The sequence below is a fragment of the Sciurus vulgaris genome (genome assembly GCF_902686455.1).
Source record: "Sciurus vulgaris genome assembly, chromosome: 12".
In the NCBI taxonomy this organism is placed as follows: Eukaryota; Metazoa; Chordata; class Mammalia; order Rodentia; family Sciuridae; genus Sciurus; species Sciurus vulgaris.
In genome coordinates, this window is record NC_136473.1 from 4,040,738 (window position 1) to 4,064,329 (window position 23,592).

The window sequence follows — 23,592 nt, forward strand, 5'->3', positions numbered from 1 at the left end:
TGTCATTTTTTTCCAATATACTTTTAAACCAATAAGTGAATTCTCAATTCCTTCATACATGGCATATAACTATTTAAATAGAATAACATTACCCAGTTCAACATGGGAGCCACTCTTTCCCATTCCTTGAAAACAGACATGGCACACCTGTTAATGCCAACACACAGACACATCCTATCTTGCTAAAACTATAAATATTTCAACAATAAAAAAATAACAGCAAGGACTTATAATTTTGATTTTGTAACTCCCTATGACCTACTTTTCCATCATTTTTGGTAATGGTGACATCTGACCTCTCAGGAACACAGTGAAATGCGGCATAGTTAAATGTGCTATCATGTGGAGAAGACTAATCAACAAATTATAAAAAGTTTGCAACTTACCCCTTTAAAAACACTGCCAACAGTCTGAGCACAATGTGAGTTTTTACAGTTCACCAACAGATCGAACAGCACACACAGAAGCTTCTGCTGAACTTTTTCATCTGATATGGCTGCAAAAAATGGCTTTGTGATCTAGCAGGGATAGAAAAAACAACTAAATTCAGTGAACAAGCTTAAACTCCAAAGATGGTATCTGCATCTTTTTTCTCTCAAGATATAAGTTATTTCCCATCTTATTTTCTCATTTAAAATGCAATTCTTTTTAACAACTTATGTGCAACAATGGTACGGTAGATGAACTCTTTCAGGACTCTTTAAAATGCATCTAGTCTATCAGTAACTTATGTTACACAACAAGCTTTAGATTCCAAAAGAAGGCATTGACCTTTTCAAGGGCAGTGATCTGAATGGTTGGCATTCCTGGGTCAAGCACCTTTGTTGTGTGCACAGCCTTTAAGAACATATCTAGACTCTTTAGGTCTTTATGTAAAAGGGAGGCTGAATGTTCATTGTATTTTCCCAGAATGAGATTCAAAACAATGGTCTCATCTTTCAGCACAGCAGTGGGCTCCTTCTCAATCTTCTCCAGTAGCTGTTCCACCATCGGCAAGAGCTGAGAAAGCACCATCTAAAGATTGGGACACTTGTTAGTAAACAGCGATGCTGATGTTTCCCTCATTCTACAAAGACGTCCAAAGACACCCTATAGGAAGGCAGGGGGCTTAGTCAGGATAAAAACCCAATCATGACACTTGGGGGAGGCTATTAATCCACACTAAGATCAGGTCCTCTCTGTTGGTTCACCTGTAATGTTCAAAGCAATTCATTCTTCAGAGGGAAGCTGAGGGTCAATCTGTAAGTTCCTTAAGACTTGATGGAAACAGGACAAACTAAAATCTGACTAAAATAATATTTTACAATTTGCTAAAACACTGTACATTTCCCTCAAACACTCAAATTGGTATGGTAAGCATTTATTCAAATTAAATACGTAAAGGCTTTAATAATTAGGCCAGCAAACCACAGCTCATGGGACAAACTCAACAGATGACCTGTATTTCTAAGTTTTGCTTTCTGACAGCCATGCGCACCCATTTACATACCTTCTATGGCTGCTCTGCTGACACAATGGCAGTAATGAGTAGCTACAACAGAGACTATGGTCTGTGGAGCCTAAAATAGAGTTGTCCCTCAATATCTGTGGGGGCTGGGTTCCATGACCCCCTCAGAAACCAAAATCCAGGATGCTCAACGCCCTCATATAAAATGGCCTAGTGTTTCCATATAACCAATACACATCCTCCTATTTACTTTAAATCACCTCTAGGTTACTCATAATACTTAATACAATGTAAGCGCTACAGAAATAGCTGTTATACTGCGTTGATTAGGAAATAATGACAAGAAAAAAGTTTGTACATGTTCAGTACAGACACAATTTTTTTCCAAATATTTTCAATTTGAGGTTGGCTAAACCCACAGATGAAGAGGGCCAACTGTATTTGCTACCAGGCCCTTAGCCAAGATATCTGTCCACTCCTAAGCTACACCAGGGATAACTCAGAGCATAGAAAATATAATCAAATAGTCTTCACTTCATTTTATGCATTTAATTCTCGAAGTCTGCTATCAGTCAGGCAGTTTTGGAACTAGAATGAAGGTCTTTTCCTCTGTTGACCAGCAAAACACACCACCACACACACAAGTGTTTCATTCCCTCTTTCTTTGGTTATCACAAGCTTCCTTAAGAACATAATAAAAGCTATGGATTCTGCTCCCCTAGAAAAATGTATAAACACATATATTTAATAAATAAGGAAACAAGTTGGATTTTTCATAGTCTCACACCAATTCTTCCAGAACTTCTAGTACTGCATGCCCATGCCCATGTTAAATCTACTTAAAAATCAAACTCATGATTAGTCAGGGATAATGCACTGAATTTTAAAACATAAACATCAAAATGTGCTTTTTGTATACTACATCCTTTTCTCCATCCACCTCAACTCTTCACCCCAAATTATTAAGAAAATAATCACTTCTGAAAGCACAAGTGTTAACTCTTGCAAATGTCTTCCTTATACATGAGCAGTTATAATTTTTATAATGTTATGTGCAATGTATAATCCACTTAAATCACACACCTCACTGTTGACTTTCTGAAACACTTTCATCAAATCTTTTGCAACATAAGATGGGCAACCATATACACAATAAAGTAGGTTTTTCAAAGTTTCAGACAACTTCTGATGCGATTTCTGTTTCTTTTCTCCCTGCAGTTCCTCAAATAAAGTAGCCAAATCCTAGTATGACAAGGAAAATTGGATTAAATAGGGTTAATGAACTACAAAGGCTAAATGTACTAAATATGGAAAATTGTTTCCCAAGTGTGACACTGCTTATACTTTTTTTATTTCCCTTTAAAGCATTAAATGGAAAAAGAATCAATACCCCAAAGTTAACTTACTATGAAAAGCTAAATTCTGGTCTTTTATCCAAAGGAAAGAACAGCAGAATTGATACATAAAATTATAATCTTTTAAAAATGGGGGAAACATGTAGTTACTGACCTAACTATCAGTTTATAAATTCAATGACTTAGTTCATCAAAATCTCTATAAGACACAATGTCAAGATTGGAGAATGTGTTCATGTGTACACAATCTCCTTTGCCAAAGAGTTTACCTGAATAACATAGGTGGCATCTGAAGTGATCTCCTCTGCTTTAGGAACCAAATGGTCTATTACCAAATGAAACTGTGATGCCACTCCACTGAGGGTTTGGAGACAATGAATGGCAGCCCGACGGACTTCTTTAACGGGGTTTCCCAAATTAATGAGTAGAGATGTCACCACTAAAACCAAAAGGCAAAACATGTTGGTACCAATTTTTAAAAATGAAATAATATAAAATCTGTAACCATATCCATTATCTGAATCATTTTTTTCATCTTCAACCATTTTTTTATGGTTTAATTCTGCCAGATCCACTTGTCAGTAGCTCTGTGGGTCAGCTCATATTTCAGTATCACATTCATCAACTTCATAAAATTCTGCTCCTTTGTTAAATATGCAACTCCATTTTTTTCTTTTTTGGTACTGGGGATTGAACCTAGGGGTACTTGACCACTAAGCCCTATTCCCAACCCTTTTTATTTTTCATTTTAAGACAGGGTCTTACTAAGCTGCCAAGGCAGTCTGGATTTGAATTTGCAATCTTCCTACTGTACTGGGATTATGGGCGTGTGCCAGCATGCTGGGTTTGCAATTCTACTTTACAAAAAATTATATATAAGTTTTACTTTCAGATGTTTCATTAGAAAGCAATGAACCTGAAAATGACTTGCCTAATGAAAGAGATAAATCCAGGAAAGATTTCTGAATAAGCGGTCAGCTGATTACTGAACTGCATCATGACGATTTGGCTTTCATTCCTAACTACAGCTGCTGAAGCACAAGAAATTAATAGTTGTATATTAAGAACTCATGCATATTCTGTTGTCATTTTATTATTCAATCACTTTTTGTGTTAAGTGAAATTCTGCAAGTGGCATTCATACATTAAATGCAATACTTAGAATCAAAAAATTTATATATATATAGTTTTTTTTTTTTAAAGTTATAATTTTCCAAACTACATAAACCACATTTAGAGAAAGCATTAACAGTCAGACATGACAGAACATATCAAGACTACTTTCAATACCTGGGGACGACATGGATGCCAGCTGCTGTTTACACTGGATCTTCTGAGAGGAGAGCAGTGCACAGCCTACATAAAGAGCCTGAGTCTGCAGGACTGACTTCACACTATAGTTAAGTGGATTTGAAAGGCTAGAACCATACGTCCATAAAACAGAAAGAAACTTGAATAACTGAAAAATATCTTCTAGATGTACCTATTTGAAAGAAACAAAGTGAAGTTTAACTCTTGCTCAAACAAGTTGGTTACAAATCCTGTTATCATTAATGTGCAATTATAAAACACAAATAGTTTAATATCACTTAAATTGAAAATACTTAAAAAAGATGACACTAAATAAAAACTAAGTAAGAGTGGTGTCTGGGAAGCTTCATCAAGAGACCTAGAAGATGAGCAATGCTAATTATGTCATACGTTGTGGAGAGGGCTGGGAAGGTAGCTCAGTTGGTAAAGTGCTTGTCTTGCAAGCACAGGGCCCTGGGTTTGATCCCCAGCACAGCAAAAAAACAAAACAAAACAAACAAACAAAAACAAAAACGCTGTGGAGAGAACAAGTGAGATGAGAATAAGAAACAATTACCGGTAACATGGAGGTAACTAGTGCCCACCATGAATTTCCTGAGTGACTCTGTGTACACAGAACAACCTTTCTGAACATCAGTTTTCTCATTTGTAAACAGCATTTAAAAATCAAACAGACTGGGCTGCTGTGATTCTCAAACTTGATTACGGGCCTAACACAATGGCAGGGGTGCAGCCATATCAATCTCTGTTCAGCATGCTGTTGGTGTCATGATTACTCTGCTTCACAGGGCCTGTGTTTATTATTACATACTCTTCACTGGCTAAAGAGAACTTTCATTTTTATTATAATCTGTCAAAACAAAAATAACCTACGATATCTTTTTTACTTAAAATTTTCTTTTTTCATAGTTGTAGGTAGACAGACAGAATGACTTTATTTCATTCATTTATATTTATGTGGTGCTAAGGAACGAATCCAGTGCCTCATGTGCTAGGCAAGTGCTCTGCCACTGAGTTACAGTCCTGGCCCCCTACGATGTCATCTTAAAGGGAAGAATGTCTGAAAGTGGTGCGCCACGCATGTACCTTCATGAGAAGTTTCATCAGAACCCTGAAATGAACGGCATCGGCACCCCCAAGGATCACCTCGAAGAGCCCAGTGAGCAAGTGCAGGTAATGTCTGCCATCTTCTTCCAGGCACTCAGGATTCCACCACGTATCATCTACAGGGACAAGGGAAAAGAAGCGATGTATAACGTACGAAAACACGCTGCAGGAAATATTCAGTCAAGACAGAGAATAACAGAGTCAAGAATTCAGTTTTGGAGACTAACACATTTAAAAGATTCACAACTTGCATCTTACCTTTAGGAAAAGACTTAGGAGCCTTCAGTGCATAAATAAAATTCTTCAGGGAAAATATAAGTAAAACTGAGTCCTCCACTGCAACCCTCTGGGCACTGTGGAGCTGTTCTATGTAATGTACCCACAGCTCCTCTGGTAAACCTTTGTCTAACATCAGTTCTGGGTGCCACTCTGAGGGGATTTCCTGAAATGTTAAAGGAAACAAAAGCTAGTACCTGCTTAAAGAGGTTTTGAACATGGGTTATGTGGGTGGACCGTAACAGATGTATGCACTCGTTTGGGTAGAATGCAAAGTTTTGTCTATGTGCATTCTGGTGGGAAGGATGAATAACTTTCTTACAGATTTTGAGAGATCTAATCATTACTATTCATAAGAAAAAAATATAGATTAAACATTGCTTCATTTTTATCTATGTTTTACCTTAAAAAGCTATCTCTAAAAAACAAACTTTACTCATATTAATCTTATCAAATAAGGGGTAGGGACCATTTAGGCATGTTTCTAAACAGAAAAAAAAAATTGCATTTCTTTTTCTCTTAATTTTTTTTAAATTGTAGGTGGACACAATACCTTTATTATTTTCACTTGGTGCTGAGGATTGATCCCAGTGTCACACACGTGCTAGGCAAGCGCTCTACCACTGAGCCACAACCCCAGCCCAAGAATGGTATTTCTAAGAGATCTTCAAAGAAAATTCTCTCATTTCACATGCTCAACTGAAGAGGGTATGATACAATTGCCAAAGGAAAAGAATCTAAGGTCAGTTTCATAAGATCATGTCTTTTGTGAGGGCTCTGACTGGCTCAATGTGCTGCTATAGCTGCAAATATGCTCAGAAAGGGTATTTAAAAATGAAGCAATGTAGTCTACTTACATATAAAACAATTGGCACACACTTTTAACACTAAGAAGTACAATTCCAGTTATCACACTTCACAAAAGAAAAAGGTGCCGGATATTAAGAGCTCACAGGAAACACTTCAAAAAATATGAAGATTCACTCTTTTAAAGTTTTCAAAACTTAGCTAACAATGGCTATAATCAGAATTCATAACATCCTGAAAGTGTAAGTAAATATGATAAAGATGTAACTCATTTAGCAAATCTGGTATTACGGATTCCTTTGAAGTGTGGAGGAAAAATAAAAACAAAATACTATTATGCAGGGCAGATATGAAAAAACCTCACTATCTCCAGATGTAGTACTAGGTAGAACAGTTGAAACACATCCCTTATAATATTGCCAAAGACAACAGAAGGCTGGAAAGATCTCTGTCTAAAAGAATATTAAATTTTTAAAAATATACAGGATCTCATTTTAGTAAATACTAGAATTAAATAATGTTTTATTCAAGTACTAATACACAAAGTGAATTCTTCATCACTAGAGATAGTTAAATGTAACTTAGATAACTACCCAATAAAGATAATAAAGAGAAGAGTCAAACATCAGATATAAAACCTTGCAACTCTACAACTCAATTAAATTTTCTGCAAAAGCATGGGAGCACCTAATTCAGCACCCTACCACTACCTAAGGCTGCTTCACGTTTCTCCCACCTAGCATCCAAACACGACATCTCAGCCTCTGAGTTTTAGTTTTGCTGTGATTAACAGGTCAGGTTATCACTTTCCTCAATATTCAGCTTTCTGCAGACTATACTCCTTACCACTGCAGTAATGACACTTTCCAGCTTCTTTATTTTTTTCTGCAATAAACCGAAGACTCTTATTGCAAATGGAAAGTGAGTTTCTTTTACAGATGAACAGCAAGAGACAAGCACAGACACAATCACATGAAATGTCACTTTCTGCTTCAGGCTATAGGTCTCCTTTTCACCAGCATTTATTAAATCTTCTACCTTGAAAAAGAAACACATTCTATTACTGGTAGCTCTTAACTTTCATAAGACAGTTTCTTCTATCTCAAGTCTATTGAAGTATTGTGTTTAACACATAAAGTAAAGTGACAAATATAAAGCTTCTAAAAATATAATAAGCACTGATTTCTAAGTACTTATAAAAATAAATATTCTCAAATTACAATGAACATAATTGCACTTGCGAATGGTTTCATGTGTTTAAATCGCACAGCTATTAACTTTACAAAGCTTTAATCATTAAGGCAAATAATTTTCTACTTTGTTATTTTAATAAAAAAGACTTTTAAATGAGAATGAGAGGGAAAAAATGAAGGTGAAAAAGAACATATTATTCTCATGAGTCCAATACTGAACTACAGTGAAAAGAAAGATAAACACCAAGGCTCTCAAACATTCTGCAGAGTATCTATCTGAACATGGAACTTGTTTAAAGTAAGGTAATCAATAATACTCAAGCATGCAAATAAATAAGAAAGAAGAATCTAGAAAAACAGAAGCTGAGAGTCCAACAAGAGAACAAGAAGGAAAGTGGGGTGAACATCACAAGACACCTACCATTTTCAACATTGAAGAAGGGTCTCCTGAATTTATATTGCCAGCCAACACCTGAATCATCTTCTGATTTGCTATACCAATCAGTTTTCCCGACTTTGTGCTTTTAATTACATTTTCAAGAGCTGTAAAAAATTACGAATAGAGTGCACGTATGCCACCAACACTCACATAAAGAATTGTATAAAGTAAGGAATTTAGGTAAAAATTCCAGTATTGCTCTTCAAAGGTTTGGTTTTTATTTTCCTTCTTATCCAGTTCTGAATGTCTGAATCTACTTCCTATTCTTGTTCTTTTTTTTTGGTGGTACCAGGATTGTCCATATCCCTAGTCCTTTTTTATATTTTATTTAGAGACACAGCCTCACTAAGTGCTGAAGATTGGCTTTGAACTCACTATCCTTCTGCCTCAGCCTCCTGAGCCACTGGAATTACAGGGCTGCACCACTGTTCCCCGTCCAACTTCCTTTTTACTGTATATTTTTCATCTTAGCAAAAAAACAATTTTTTTTAATCATGCTGATGTAAAATAAACACAATTTATTCAAATAGTAAATACAGCCAGTTTTAAATTTACTTACCCTTTAAAGCGTTATCTGTTTGCTTTCATCTAAAACCCAGTGGAGTTTCTTACCTTCTTTCCAGCCTCTTAATAGAGGATGCAGAGAACAAATTCCTGATTTTGATAAATACACAGCAATTCTCATCTCAGCAGATCCCATGTCATCATCAGTGACGACCATGAAAGGCAGCAAATGCACAACCACCTGATTTGACAACTGATCATTTCCATTTAGTATCTCTTCTCTGATTAGTACATCTGCTGCTATCTCCAGGGCCCTGTACCTAAGAGATACATGCGCATGTTTTCTTGAGAGACACATTAGAGATTTCAGCAAAAATCAATCATTTTGTTGTCATAGCTCAGCTGACAACATCCTGGTCTCCTTACCAAAAGTATTATTTAGAGACATGTCTCTTAAAATCCATGCTAACAAAGGAGTTACCTTTCTTAAAAAAAAAAAAAAAAAGTATTGTTTTAGTTGTAGATGGACACAATACCTTTATTTATGTGGTGCTGAGGATTGAACCCAGCACCCCACACATGCCAGGCAAGTGCTCTACCACTGAGCCACTGCCCCAGCCCAGGAGTTATCTTTTATATACAAAAACATTTTTATAAATTATCTAATGTAGCTTTGTTGATTTTTTTAAATCAACAGATCAATTATTCATCAAATTGGATGTCTCAACTCCTCTACTTACCAGAGATTCACCCATGCATTCAAAAAAATTAACTAAGGCCACATAACTAAATTATAAGTACTTACAAAAAAAAAAAAAAAAAAAGGGAAAGAAAATCAGTGTGTACTTGGTACAAGAACTCCATTCAAAAGAGCATAAAGAGAAAGGAAGAGAAATGAACACATACCACTTGCTATTCTTTGAAAGTTCTGCTCTTTGAAAGAGATTTAGAAGATTTGAAACAGTCACTTCTGCACTAAAGTGTTGCTGGAAAATCTAAAGGGAAAAAACCCAAGAGTAAATATTTACTTTCCTCAAATATGTATGGTGTTTCTATAATGAACTTTAAAAAATAATGAATTATAGAGAATTTTCCTCTAACAATCCCAGTGTAACTTCAAAGTTTATGAGAGCAATTTCTCAAAAGTAGCACTCAAGACCCAATTTTCCATGATCCCAAGGTACTGCTATTGATAAAAACATATTAAAAGCAATATGAAAATTTACGAAGCATTTTTCCTTTTTGAAGAATTTCCTTATATGTCAAATTGTGAAGTCTGATTACTCCTTTGAGCTTCCCCTAATGAAGACTTAAGTCTGGGCTCACAAATGAACAAATTTTCAATGGAAGAATAATTTCCAAATACATTCCTGCCTACAGCAGAGAATCATGTGAAAAGAACAATAAAATATTTACAAAATGTATACGCCTACAAATTTACTCACCTCAAAAGCATTCAGAGCCGACAAAACAACATCTATGTTATCATCACCTAATCGTGTTAGAATAGCTTCTTTTATGAAAGACTCATCGATGCCTTCCTGAGCAAGAGAGAAACAAACAAATTCAGCCGTTGCTATAAACCTCACAAGACCAGCCAGAAAGGAAGCACAGTTTTGTGAAAAGCACTCCAGAGTCCCCATCAGGAAACACAAGCCCAGGCACTGGAGAAAAAAAGTCAAACACATGGGAAGGAGGCAATCTGTCATGGGCTTTATGAGAGCAGTAACTGGTAAAAATTTCTTCCAGTTTCCACTGAGGAACTGGATTACATTTATAATCCAAATACAACTTTTTTAGTAAGGACTTGATCTTGTTAAAGAGAGCCCAGATATTAAAATAAATAGACTAAATAAAGAGCAAGAATGTCCAGGTTTACATCCAAGCTCTCATGTCCACTAGGTATGAGACCCTCAGCAAGTTCCCTACCTCTAAGCCTCACTGTTTTCTGTGAAACAGGACTCCATTAAGAACAGCTAACTCAAAGGGTTCTTAGAGGCTTAAAAACAGACACCAGTACTCAGCACAGAGCTTTACACATAATAAGTACTGTTCAAAGTTAGCTACAACTATTATCTAGGTTTACAAGGATAAGGAAATGTACTGCAAAGCCAGTCTGGCAGAATTAGATATTGTGTTTTTTTCTGAATTGCAATGAAACAGAAACAAACTAGGTAGACACATTCATAGTAACAACAACAGTCAAAAGACCACCAATCAACCTGAATATATTCCTAGCAGTACACAAAGGAAAAAACAAGTAATTTTATTAAAAATATAGGTTACTCTGTTAGAAGACAAAATAAAATCCTTAGAATTCACAAAATTTTTATTTGCCAAATGCCACCAAAAGTTTCTTCAAGACCTAATAACGAGCCATATATCTCAATCTGGAATTCTAGAATAGAATGTTATGTCCTGTCATTGATGGAGAAGGAAAAACAAAATATGACAGGTAAGGAAAGACATTACCTGTAATTATAACACTCAATCCCATAAACTGAATGTATACACTGTTCTTCAGTGAATACTAACCAAATCCACAGAACTGGGGAGAAAGATTAAAAGAAGGAAGGAGGAGGAAAGTTCCAGGAAAATTTCAGAAATCTCTTTTATTCTAGAAACCCAAATCTTCCAATCACAACAAACACCAGGATTCAGTGAGTTTAATTATCTACCAAACCAGTAAGATAAACCTATAAGCAATTTGTGATAGAAACGTAATTAATGCCAGACTAAAAATGTATCAAAACAAGCAACACTTCTCAAAACTTCAGTATTAAATCAACCACCTTTAAAAAACATTTTTGCAGATCCTAAAGTTCCTTTAAATTATTTATATCAATTTTAAAATTAAGAGTAAACTTTTAAAAATGCATAAAACGAAAATACAAAACAGAGCTGGGGATATAGCTCAGTTGGTAGAGTGCTTGCCTCACAAGCACAACACCCTGGGTTCAAAAAAAAGTTAAAAACTGACACTGCAAATATCAAAAAACTATAAAATAAAATTAAGTCATTTCTACAATTATGCAATATCAATTCTTAACAATAACTTCAATTTCTTATTCTAAAATTATTCTGCTCATCAGAAGGAAAAAGAAATCACAATTGAAAATTATCTGATACATAACCTTTGATGTTCTCATGACATTTTTCAGATGATTAACAGCCAGGAGTCGCACAGGAGCAAGTGGATGATTCAGACTGAGCATCAAAGAAGTATCAGAATCTTCTAAAATCTATAGGTTCAACAAAAGTATCAAATGATTTCACTTAATCTGAGCAGCATATGACCAATAATAAAAACATTCCAAACTGCACAACATATTTAATAACACCCATCTAAAACTACAAAAACCAAAAAGCAAAGTAAAACCGTCTCCAGAACATGGTGAATCACAAGAGATGAAAACATCCGTATTGCTAATGGTGTGATTTTGTGTGTGCCTGTGTGTATGAGTAGGTTCAATTTAGGGAAGAAATTCTATGAAGTAACTCTGCCCTTTTTATAGATACCTATTTCCAAGTGAATAGCACCGAAATTAACCACAAAATAAATTAGTGAAATACAAATCTGAGACTCAAATTAATAACAATTTAGTTAATTTATATAATCAGACTAAGAAGGAAGACTACCTATCAACCTAAGATTTGGAAATGCAATACCGTTAAAGTGTAATTATGGAAGAGAAAAACTAAACCAATCTTATTCTCTTCATTATATCCATTTTCAAATTTCAAGCATAAAAACAATGGGCAGTGGCACCAGATTCTGGAAGTCCTATAATGATCACGATCTAATCACAACTGAAATGGTCACAGGAGCCACAGGGTACTACAGTTAAAGCAGAGACTCAGAGGAAGACAAGGAGCCCCAACCTCTGATGATTGTTTTTCTTTTTTTACTCCATCTTCTCTTATTTATATTTATTTATTTTTGTGTGGTACTGAGGACCAAACCCAGTGCCTCACATGTGTTAGGTGAGGACTCTACCACTCAGCAACAACCTCAGCCCCTCTGGTAGTTGTTAATGAACAACATATGTGAAATTCCTCAACAACTGTTTTTCTGAAATAAACATTGTGTTCTGTTATTTGAAATGACTGTACTTTCTTCAATACTCAACTCCTGCCTCTGAGCCTTACATCAAACAACCAGGCAAACTGTAGTCTCATTTCTGAAGTTGGAAGGAGAGTAGAACTTTTGTCTGCAGCTCTTCAAGCAACCATATGTCTATTTCCTAAAGATCACAATCCTTTAGAAAAGAAAAACATACCTGATACTTTCCTCCACCAGTAGAAAGAGAGATAAACTGGTGAAAAGGTCCCTGTTTCCTAAGGCCTGTGATTTCTTTCAGGTGGTCCTCTAATACAACATCTAACGTGCTGGGGTACCTGGGAAGAGATCAAGGAGTTCATTCACTATTCTTAAGAAAGTTACTGGCCACATACACCACACATGTATAAAGGAAAGAAATAAAATGAAATTTTAAAAATGACCGAAAGTGATGCTTTAAATTTGATAAATGGTATATATAAAACCAAATGACTGGGCTGGGATTGTGGCTCAGTAGTAGAGCGCTTGTCCTGCATGTGGGAGGCACTGGGTTTGATCCTCAGCGCCACATTTAAAAAAAAACAAAAAAAACAAAACAGGTATTGCATCCATCTACAACTTGGGAAAAAAACAAAAAACAAAAAACAAATAACCAAGAATGATCACATTTAGTATTCTTATGGCTTCAAGAACAAAAAATAGTCTCTCTATAAAAAAAATTATTCTCCACAGTACCCATACAACTATTTCTCCCCTTTTTTTTGCATAAAAAATTTGTTCTTATTAGTTAGACATCACAGTAGAATGCATTTTGACACATCATACATAAATGGAGTATAACTTCTCATTCTTCTGGTTATACATGGCCTATTTCCCTTTGTATTTCAAATATATTTAATTCCTATTCTTGTACCTTCATGAAAAAGAAAAAAGAAGCCATCTCTTTACAACTTACTGTATGTTAAGATGTGACCTGTGAACTTTATATTCACAGAATAGGAGGAGGTACACATGAACAAAGCACACAAACATACACAGAGCTTACTTGCTTTCCAACAGTCTGATGAGTGGAAGAAACTGTTCATTAAGCAAAGACACTTTATTAGGATCAATTTCCTCCTGTGAACAATATGATATATACTCTTCAAAAAGAAGGCTGCAAAAGGAAGCAGAAATAGCAACAGGTAGGAGAGTGATATTATTGATTCAGTCGTTCCTACAATCTAGGTGCTTCACAAATATTATCTCTGACATACTTGTACAAGGTAGAAATTATAATGCCTATTTTACTGATAAAAAAGGTAAGACATACGATATCTTCCAATTTGTCTGAGGTCCAAATAAATAGCAACAAAAGTCAACCCTCAGTCCTGGTATGCTGGAATAAAAGACTGAGGTTTTTAGTTTTAAATCTCATTCTCATTCCTGAGCCTAAGCTAAGCCTTCACATGTACACTGTCACTTAATTCTCAACCTGACCTCTGAGCAAGGGAACAAAAGATGCACATCAGCATTTCAAACGTTTGCTATCTCAAACAACAGCAAAAATAGAATCAGGAAGTCTGACCTCCAGAACTTACTACTCTACTGGAAAGGGGGAAGCAGGATTCTAACCTACATCGTACTGCAATTACAGTCACTGTTATCACGCTGCTCTTTAATTAGGAAAAGAAAAAAAGGGAGACCTTTAACGGAAAAGGAAGAAATAATTTTGCTTGTTTTTTGAGAGAAGTCCTCATTGTGTTGCCCAGGCTGGTCTTGAACTCATGAGCTCAAGTGATCTGCCCACCTCAGCTTCCCAAGCAGCTGGGACTACAGATGTATACCATCATGCCTAGCTAGAAATAAGCTTTACTGCATGCTTACTCCCAAATGAGTTTCAATTGTGTATTATTTCAGACATTACCATCCATTTTTTAGTAGTATCTTTAAATACTCACAAATTGCATTCAATTTAGCTTAACTACTACCTTCCATTTCCTTCTATAAGCTTTAAAGACAAGCAGAAAAATTACTTTTGCTTTTTCTGCTCTTGCTAACCAATGCTGAAACAAATATTGAGTCACAGGCATGAAAATCAGAAGCATGTTAAAAACAAAAGCTTACCTAGCTAACAAGTGGTCTACATTGTTCTTCAGTGATATTTTTGTAAGTATAGATTCCAAGAGTCTTTTGTAGATTTGACCATCCTCCTCTTCAGTTTTTTCTCCTTAATATGTAACAAATTAAAATTGAGTCAGGAGAAATTCTTTTGCATGCTCACATGGTTAAATTTACTTATAGCAGAAAGTCTTTCTAGGAACAATTTTAAAATATATAAATTGATATTTAGCTTTATACATATCTTTGAAGATATATGATCCATTTATAGTTCTCAAACCATTCATTCTGTCCTTTATCTGAAACTCTCCATATTGGGGGGTTGGGGGGGCTGGAATACAAAGACTATAATTTTTGCACTTGTTTTATTATGGATATAAGCATGAGAACACTTGTTGACAAGAAGTACTAACAGGTCACATTATAAGTCAGTGTAGCTGGGCATGTACCTTACTCTCAATAACCTATCTCTGAAAATAGGCTACACTTCCACCTTGACACCTCCTTAATAAGCCAAGGTTATCACTTTCTAGTCTAGATTCACTATAAACATGAATCTGATATTAGATATTGCTTCAAAGTCTGGGATCACATTATTCATCATCATTAGAAATAGGAAGAACACATTTTCATTTATTCCTGCCATTTCTCTGAAATGCAAGTTTTATACCAAGAACTGGTTGTGCGAATCTTATTGTCCAACAGATTGACATAATTCTCAAGTCTTCCTTAATACTCTCTAAGCAGCAGTAGGACCAAGTATTTCTTCCTTCTTTCTGTATTTTTTAAAGGATAAAAACAAATATGCACATAATTACTTTCTAATTAATTTTCTAGGTTTTTTATAATTAGGATTTTTATGCATGAGATTTTCTTGGACTTTTTTTTTGGTACCAAGGATTGAACCCAGGAGCTTTTAACCACTAAGCCAAATCCCCAGTTTGTTTTTATTTTTTATTTAGAGATAGGGTCTTGCTAAGTTGCTCAGGGGCTCGCTAAGTTGTTGAGGCTGGCTTTGAACTTGCAATACTCCTGTCTCAGCCTCTTAAGCCACTGGGATTAACAGGTATGTGCCACCATGCCTGGCTGGACTTATATTTTTAATGACTTTCAGAAGGAAATTTTTTTGGCAGCTGAAGAAAAGTTTACTCAGTAAATATACTTTAAAATAACCCCACAGTCCTTTTCATGTAGAGACTATTTGATGGAATTCTCAGAAATAACTTAGTAATTACAGGATCTCTCCTGACCCAAATATTTCCCACATAGGAACAAGACAAGTTGCATAGAAATAATTAGGTGGTGGGAATTTTAAATGGTCTGAAGGTCTCAACCAGGGTGTGGTTCCTATTAAGACATTTCTACATTTTAGAAAGTAAGCTCTGGACACAAGACATACAACTATGTACCTGCAATGTGATGAATGATGGCTACAACCAGATGGGGAAGCATATAACGCAGAAGAGGACTGATGTCATGTGTTTCAGATAAACCGTGAAGTATTGTAGTAAGATTGGGAACATTACACAAGTGAGGAAAAGGCCTTTGAAGAAGCAAGAACATGAGAGGTTGACAAGTGAGACGAGCGGCAATATAAAAAACAGTTAATTGCTCATCTCACAAAAATTATTCAAAGTAACTTCGTTCACCTCGATTAGCATCATTTGTCAGTTCAATGATACATACTTTTTCCCAAGGCTCTCTGGCTTCTGTCTCTGCAGGAGAATAATCAAGCAACCTAATCCATCCTTGACCAAGGAGGGAACCTTAGTCAACGTTCTGATCATCTGTGATGCCAGTGAATTAACGAAGGTATCCTCCATTGTCACTTTCACAGAGATCTGACATATTATCATGTATGTTGCAGCTCTGTAATCTGGTAAAGATGATTTTAAACCCTATATATTTTTTAAAATATAAGGAAAACAACCAAGCATAGGGGTTATTTTCTTCTACTTAAAATGTTTACCATAACAAATTATAAACGTTAATGTTAGAGATAAGTTTACTCTGATTTAAATATTACACCACATATATACATATCAAAACATGATAATACCCCACAAATATATATAATTAATGTTTCATGTGTGTTAAAAAATAAATTACAAACAATGTAACAAGGTAGGTATTAATAGCATCTAACACAAATGGACAGTCAACCAACCATTCTTCACAAGTAGAAAATCCACTTGCTGAACCTTCTCCTGAGTGGACCCAGGGATGAGATACATCTCTTGGATGAGAGAAGGGATCTCTGAAATCTTCTAACTCAAAGACACACTACACATCCTGACAGGAACTAACATGCTCTGCTTTTATCTGAAAACCCCTATCTGTGGAAGGGAGACTTCAATCACATCATTAACAGAAGTAAAAAAGCATCTGATGAAGAACATCGGGACAATGGTGGGAGTGCCTCCCAGCACCCTACAGGGTTCTGTGAAGACAGCCAGCAGCAAGGCACTCAAGAGAACAGGTGTGTGTCATCTGCACCTGAAGACTGTCTGCTCTTCTCTTTCCAGTAAAAAAAGTCTCTTTCCAGACTGCCAAGGTTATAGATCTCAGAGACAGCAGCAAGGCTATATATAGAGCCAATAGTTATTCCCTTTTTTTAGTATCAGAGATTCAACCCAGGGGCACTTTATCACTGAGCCACATTCCCAGCACCCCCTTTTAAATTTTTTTTTATTTTGAGACAGTCTTGCTAAGTTACTATGGTTAGCTTCCAACTTGTGATCCTCTTGCCTCAGCCTCCTAAGTCACTGAGAATACAGGAATGTGCCACAGCACCTGGCCCAAGAGTTATTCTTAAAAACCTAATTAAGGTCTGAAAAAAGCCATATATTTTACATAAAGATTAAATCTTATCAATTATCCAAAATAAAATGTTCATTTAAAAACATTTTTACTTAAATGAAATTTTCAAAATCAAGAAAATTCCATTAAGTTCCATTAAGTACAAAATACTTGACATATCAGCAGGACTAACCTTTTGGATATATGGAAATAATTTAGCAATGACATTGTCTGATATGTCCTCAGCAGCCACTAGAGCAGACACAATGGTGGAAGCATAGAAAGCCAAGAGCACCCGCAACTGAGCCGAGCTTCCTGGGTACTCAGCAAACACCTGAAACAAGGCACACAAACCAAACATAAGTGATCAGACAAAGACACAAAAATATTTACAGCTCTCCTGACCTACTCTGACATTTTACTTTTTATATTTGTAACAATAAATACACAATAGGAAAAGAATCAAATGCCTGACAATCTTTCTGATATTTTTAAATGTTTCTTTGTTTAAATAATTACTGTTACCTAAAATTTACTAAGGAACAGACTGATTTATCCTTGCAGAAAAACACCTTTGGTGACAAAAGGTGCTCTAAAACAGCATATTGTTTAACAAAACAAATTTCTTCAAATTCCATTATTCCTAAGGAAGGCTTTATTTAGTATGTTTTCTTCTTTCTCAGCAGACAATCATTTCATGAACTCAAACATGCATGAAACAATACACTACTCACCTTCACAGACTTGGTCACCAGGCTACAAATGAAATCCATGAATCCCAAATCTTTATAGCAGTGGGTAATCAAGGTGCCCTTAGCTAAGGGCACCCCTGATTGCTGTTATTGACAGAAAGAATAAGATATTAACGCTATTCATCAACTGATGAATATTTTCAAGTACCTACCCTAATAATGTCTTCATACTGCTACAGTTCACAAGTACAAAATATAACCTCTTCTCATAACTAATTGTATTGATGAGATTCATAAATAAAACTATGCAAACTCCAGAAATTTAAAAAAAGAAGGCCAACAATAAAGGCAGAGAACTCAGTGGAAAATGTGCATATCACATTTTGATATGCACTCATCTCAATTTGGATTCTCTAGCTTCTTAGTAATTCTACTGGTTGTATCTGATTTCCGAGTTAATGTGATGTGGGTTTATCACTGCTTTGCAAAAATGCTAATAACAGAAACAGACCAGGAAGCCAGCCAGCTTACATCATCATTCTCACCACCTCGCATTGTACTGTTCTGTATGGAATGCTCAGAAACACTGAATAAATCAATGAAATGAGAATCTGAGGAAGTCTTTAGGATGATTGAGGTTTGGATACCTGAATATGAGTTCCTAAGGAGCAGCTGGGTGTATGTGTGCAGATAAGGGGAAAAGATCTTGAGAGAATCCTGGGAAGAACAGTTGGACAAGCAGCTTTACCATAGTTTGTCCTTTCTGACACTCTTTAGTTCAAGGGCTTTATATCCAGATTCTTAAATTCTCCTTTCAATTCAAAATTCCTCATTCCTTTCCTCTATCTCACTCTGGTGACCTCACCATCATCATCTAATTCTCTGCACAGTCTCATGGCTACTTTCATGCTCTCTGCATATGTACCTGTATGTTGCAAAGTACTAATGGCAAGTCAGTTGGTTTTACTGTAATTCTGTTATCTGATCTTACCTAGACCCTTTCTGCTAAGCAACTATCCTTTCATTCATTTGTCAATTAACTTCTAACACCTTATTCATAATTTTTGTAATATACTAAAGTTTTTCAAGTTATCCTTATCTTTTTAATTTTTGGTTTTTCATCACCCACACTCAAAGTTCTTCAGTTCCAAAACTTAAAATGCCAAACATCATGGAATAGTGGAAAGACACAGGCTGTTAACATCAGATTGAGATTCAAATCTCAACTCCTCACACTTCATGGTCACGTGAACTCTAGCAAGTAACTTAATTTTCTGAGTCTGTCCTCATCAGTAAAAAACAGCCCTGTAAAAATTTAAGATAATATAATGTAAAATGCCTACACTGATGTCAGATACTAAATAAATGCTAGATGTTACTAGAAAGTTTCAACTGGAAGTCAGAAAATAAAGGTAATAGAGATAACATCTGAACTATACCCAGAAGCACTAAGAACTTATTTTTCCAAATTATATACCTTAATCAAATTTTGTAATGATACATCATTTAATAATCATACCTTAACTGGGAACAACCAGAACCACTTGTGCTTTGGATTATGAATTTTTAGAAGTTGTATTACCCTCACAAATATTCTTGTTTCATGGTATGGCAGAACACAACCAATGAGGCTATCTTGATTATAAAGATGGATGTGGAACCTGAGGAAAGACCAAACGATTCAAATTGATACAAAATTTATAGGAGTATATATATTTCTTAAATCTGTTCTTTCTAGATACACGTCAGTAGGGTATATTTTGACATACTATACCTACATAGAATAAGTATAACTTGTTCCTAAGTATAACTTGTTCCAATATGATCCCACTGTTGTGTTTGTATATGATGTGGAGTTACATTGGTTGTGTATTCATATGTAAGGATAGGAAAGATACGTCTGATTCATTTTACTGTCTTTTCAACTCCCATCTCCTCTCCCTTCCCATCATTCCCCTTTTTCTCATCCAATGAACTTCTGATCTTCCCCTCCCTTGTTGTAGGTTAATATCCACATATCAGAGAGAACATAATGCCTTTGGTTTTTCAGGACCAGCTTATTTCACCTAGCACGAAATTATTTCTTAATATGTCCAAATTATACATGAAGAGCTAAAAATATCTAGAAAGAATATCAGTAAAAAACAATCACATCACTATAAGCAAAATACAGAATACTTAAATAGGCCCTCTGCTTTGTATTTGAATTCACCTCAACATGGTTCTGCCAATTCTTACACAGTAAAATTTTTGAACATTCAGTATGAGATTTTACACCTGACACACTTTCTCTCAACTTAAGTCAAACTATGGAATTATCCCAATCGAAAGAAAACCAACTGGCCAGGAAGATACAGAAGCTTGGCTTCTCCCTATGTTCGAGTTGCCTTGCACAGCTTTCCAAACTACCCTACTTAAAAAAAACCAAAAGACTCATTTAAAAGAAAACCACATCGATTTCTTTGGATAATACATATATGTGTTGTGTGTATATATAAATCGAATCACAATGACATATAATTTGCACATCAGCTTCACAAAACTGTAGAAATCCCCATAGCCTAAGATGGATGTAGATGGGGACAGAGCAAACAACTCAAATTGACATAAAATTTATAGGTGTATATTTCATGAATTATCCAAATTACATATCAATGAGCTAAAAATACCTAGGATGTAGCAAATTAATTCTGTCAGACACATTAAACCCTTCTCAGTCTTCATGACCTAGCGCACACGTTGCTCCTTCTTCAAGGTGCTTTTCCTAATTCTCCAGGCAAGTGCTCCCTCTTGTGTCTAACTGTCCTGTACCTTTACATGTACTTTTTCTCATATTACCACACTGCTCTGTCTTCTATTAGTCTCACATATGCTTTAGAATTAGCCAACATGTTATTTTTTTGCATAAAGATTTCTTTTCTCAACTACTCTGAGCTACCTCTGACACAAATTTTACATAAACCTTTACTAAGACATTTCAAAATAGTATCCAAGAGTAAGCTACTCATCTGTGCATCAAAGTGTCACTGAATAAATTAGTTACACACACACAAAAAATGAAAAATCAAATGCAAAAGGACTCCTTATATTAAGGATCTATTTGGCAGAAATTAAGTTCTAGACAACAAAGGGAAATTTTATAGATTTCTGAACATTCCTTTTTATCTCTAATGTTCTAGTAATCAGAAGACCCAAGTTAAATTATGTTTTCTCAATGACTCACTTGTTTCCTTTAAAGGAAACCACTATACTTGCACATCTTCATTAATGAAACCAAAATCTTTCTATTTCTAAAACACATATTGGGATAATAAACAAAAATGTGTAAGCTGTGATACGATGCCAATGAGTGAGAAAATGAACAGATAAATTACTGACACAATTTCCAAAGTAGATGAAAGATCAGACCTTGGAAACAAACTTCAGTTGTATCCTAGCTCTGGCCTTAGAGATCCTAAGAACGAATGAGTTTAAAACAAATGGATCTTTTCATAGTGTGTTTAACAGAAGGGCATGCTTATTTCAAGTTCTAGACATCATATTAAACTCTCAACATATCTAATCTTTCAGCTTTAAATAGTAAGGGGTCCTCAACTACTTAATTTTTTAAAAGTGGTTAGCCCATAGTTATTTCTATCATTCTATTAGCTACCTGTGAATCAACCACTCCAGACACTTCTGCGCTGGCTTAAGCAGGAAGTAAGGGGACAAGTGAATAAGAAATAACGAAATATTTTCATCCAGCTGTTTGTTCACGGCTTTGGTCTGAACGCTGCGCTCCAAGGTTTTTGCCAGCTGGCTGAACAATGGCGCTTCAAACTGCTCAAAGGCAGGATCAATTCCAAGCAGCTCTTCCAGGCCAGTGCATCCTAGGAAGGAGTAGATTTATTTAGCAAGTCTTTGCATGTAAATTTATTCCTTCCTCTTTTACAGTTTTAACTAGTCCTAAAGTCTATGAATTCTTTTAGCATGTACAACACATAATATAGATCCAAACACAGATTTGACTTTCAACTCATAGAATCAATCCCACCTCATTAAGTAGGAGAAGAGAGAGTACTTCATGGCAGCAGTCATTCTTCTTGCTTTCTTGAATTGTGTTTAAATATCCTGTACAAAAACTAGGCCAGTCCTCCTGGAAGACTCCTCCATCCCAGCCACAACCCAGTACCTTTTTGGCTACTCTTTCTTTTCACATATTAGTTTACCTTCCTACTCTTGTTTTTTTGTTTCTGAAACTCAGATACCACTACCTAAAATATGTACCAAGCATCTAGAACAAGGTGGCCGTTCTCTTTCCCTTAATGTAAGTTATGGAGTTACACATTGCTAGGGAAGAAAGCAGATTAAAAGAGAAAACAAGAAAATACAGCAATGGTTCGAAAACAAACGCTTCAAAGATCTTTCCAAAGTTAAGGCTGGCTCACCGATGGCAAAAGCAGTGTCCCTGTCGATGGTGGCCGCTTCCTTGGGGTCAAACAACAAAGAGGCAACTTCATCTCTAGATAAGAGACTGGGATCACTTTGAGGGAGGGCGAGTCGTTGGAGCTGCTGGGCTAAGGACGTCATCTTGCACACCAGCGATTTCTAAAAACACTAAGAAAAAGAACCATTGGGAGAGGTGCATGCAAACTGCAGGTGGCTCATCTGTAAGCTGCAAATGCCTCGGTCCAGGCAGTTTTCCTCTGCAGGCAGCGCTCTCCAGCACGCACGAATCCGCTGTCCCCGGGGTCGCCGAACCCGACTTGCAAACACCCCGACAACAGGTCAACCGCGGGCTCCAGCCCCCTGGCCGCGCCAAGGTTTTCCTCAACCCCGGACCCCACGGACCCGTTACCCTCCCGCTGCAGAGCGCCCCGCACGACACCAAGCAGCTTCTCACCCGAAGCCCTGAATTTCGACAGGACTTGGAAACCAAGAACGCCTCACAGAGGCTACCACATGGCATCAGCGAGAGCAGCCCTCGCCCGGAAACCTACAGCAGACCTCAGAGGCGCTTCCGGTTCCGGACTCTACGGCAAGCGCAGAGGTACGATTCTGTGGGAAACGCGAGGCGCCAGCCCCGCCTCCCCGCCGCCAGCCCCGCCCACGCCCCCGCCTCCCCGCGGACGCCGGCCTCCTGCTGCGACAGTCGGCTCTCCAGCTGTGGTGCCCAAGTGGTGTGCCCGGCTGCTTGCGTCTGGGTTTCAGCCTCCGGCGAGGCCTTTTGTAGCCTCAGTCGTTCGCTCAGTACGCACCTATCCAGCAGCAGCGCGCAGTGTTAAAACTGGCTGGTAAGGGCGCCTCGCGGGTTCCGGCTGGGGGACTCCACCGCCGCGAGTCGTCCCTGCGTTTATTACGTGCTCTGTGAAGTGGGAACGGCGGAGAATTTCACGGGACGAGCCGCCGATGGGCGGATTCCGGGCTCCGCCACCCGGGGGTTGCGTGCGCGTTCCCGGGGGCACGGAGTGAGGGGTGCTTCACAAACAGCCAACGCACCCGTTCGTGTGAACCTTTGATGGC

General features: G+C 36.7%; 1 protein-coding gene across 4 annotated transcripts in view; it reads right to left on the bottom strand.

The window, feature by feature from the left end:
- HEATR1 (HEAT repeat containing 1) overlaps positions 1–23,378 on the bottom strand; it is a 45,138-nt gene extending 21,760 nt beyond the window's left edge. For 2 of the 4 annotated variants that reach the window (XM_079106881.1, XM_079106884.1), the window contains exons 1-23: positions 22,518–23,378; positions 21,743–21,959; positions 19,610–19,751; positions 18,133–18,234; positions 17,592–17,732; positions 16,286–16,497; positions 16,009–16,142; positions 14,606–14,708; positions 13,545–13,655; positions 12,720–12,837; positions 11,574–11,681; positions 9,885–9,980; positions 9,346–9,434; positions 8,548–8,759; positions 7,914–8,039; positions 7,150–7,337; positions 5,479–5,662; positions 5,200–5,336; positions 4,093–4,285; positions 3,072–3,241; positions 2,531–2,689; positions 772–1,014; positions 387–518 (exon numbers count right to left, since the gene is read on the bottom strand). In XM_079106881.1, the coding sequence (XP_078963007.1) occupies positions 387–518; positions 772–1,014; positions 2,531–2,689; positions 3,072–3,241; positions 4,093–4,285; positions 5,200–5,336; positions 5,479–5,662; positions 7,150–7,337; positions 7,914–8,039; positions 8,548–8,759; positions 9,346–9,434; positions 9,885–9,980; positions 11,574–11,681; positions 12,720–12,837; positions 13,545–13,655; positions 14,606–14,708; positions 16,009–16,142; positions 16,286–16,497; positions 17,592–17,732; positions 18,133–18,234; positions 19,610–19,751; positions 21,743–21,959; positions 22,518–22,659 (3,459 nt within the window). In that variant the 5' untranslated portion in view covers positions 22,660–23,378. The remainder of the gene's footprint in view (positions 1–386; positions 519–771; positions 1,015–2,530; positions 2,690–3,071; positions 3,242–4,092; positions 4,286–5,199; positions 5,337–5,478; positions 5,663–7,149; positions 7,338–7,913; positions 8,040–8,547; positions 8,760–9,345; positions 9,435–9,884; positions 9,981–11,573; positions 11,682–12,719; positions 12,838–13,544; positions 13,656–14,605; positions 14,709–16,008; positions 16,143–16,285; positions 16,498–17,591; positions 17,733–18,132; positions 18,235–19,609; positions 19,752–21,742; positions 21,960–22,517) is intronic. The other 2 variants (XM_079106882.1, XM_079106883.1) reach the window with 2 other exon arrangements.
- Positions 23,379–23,592: the final 214 nt, after the last annotated feature.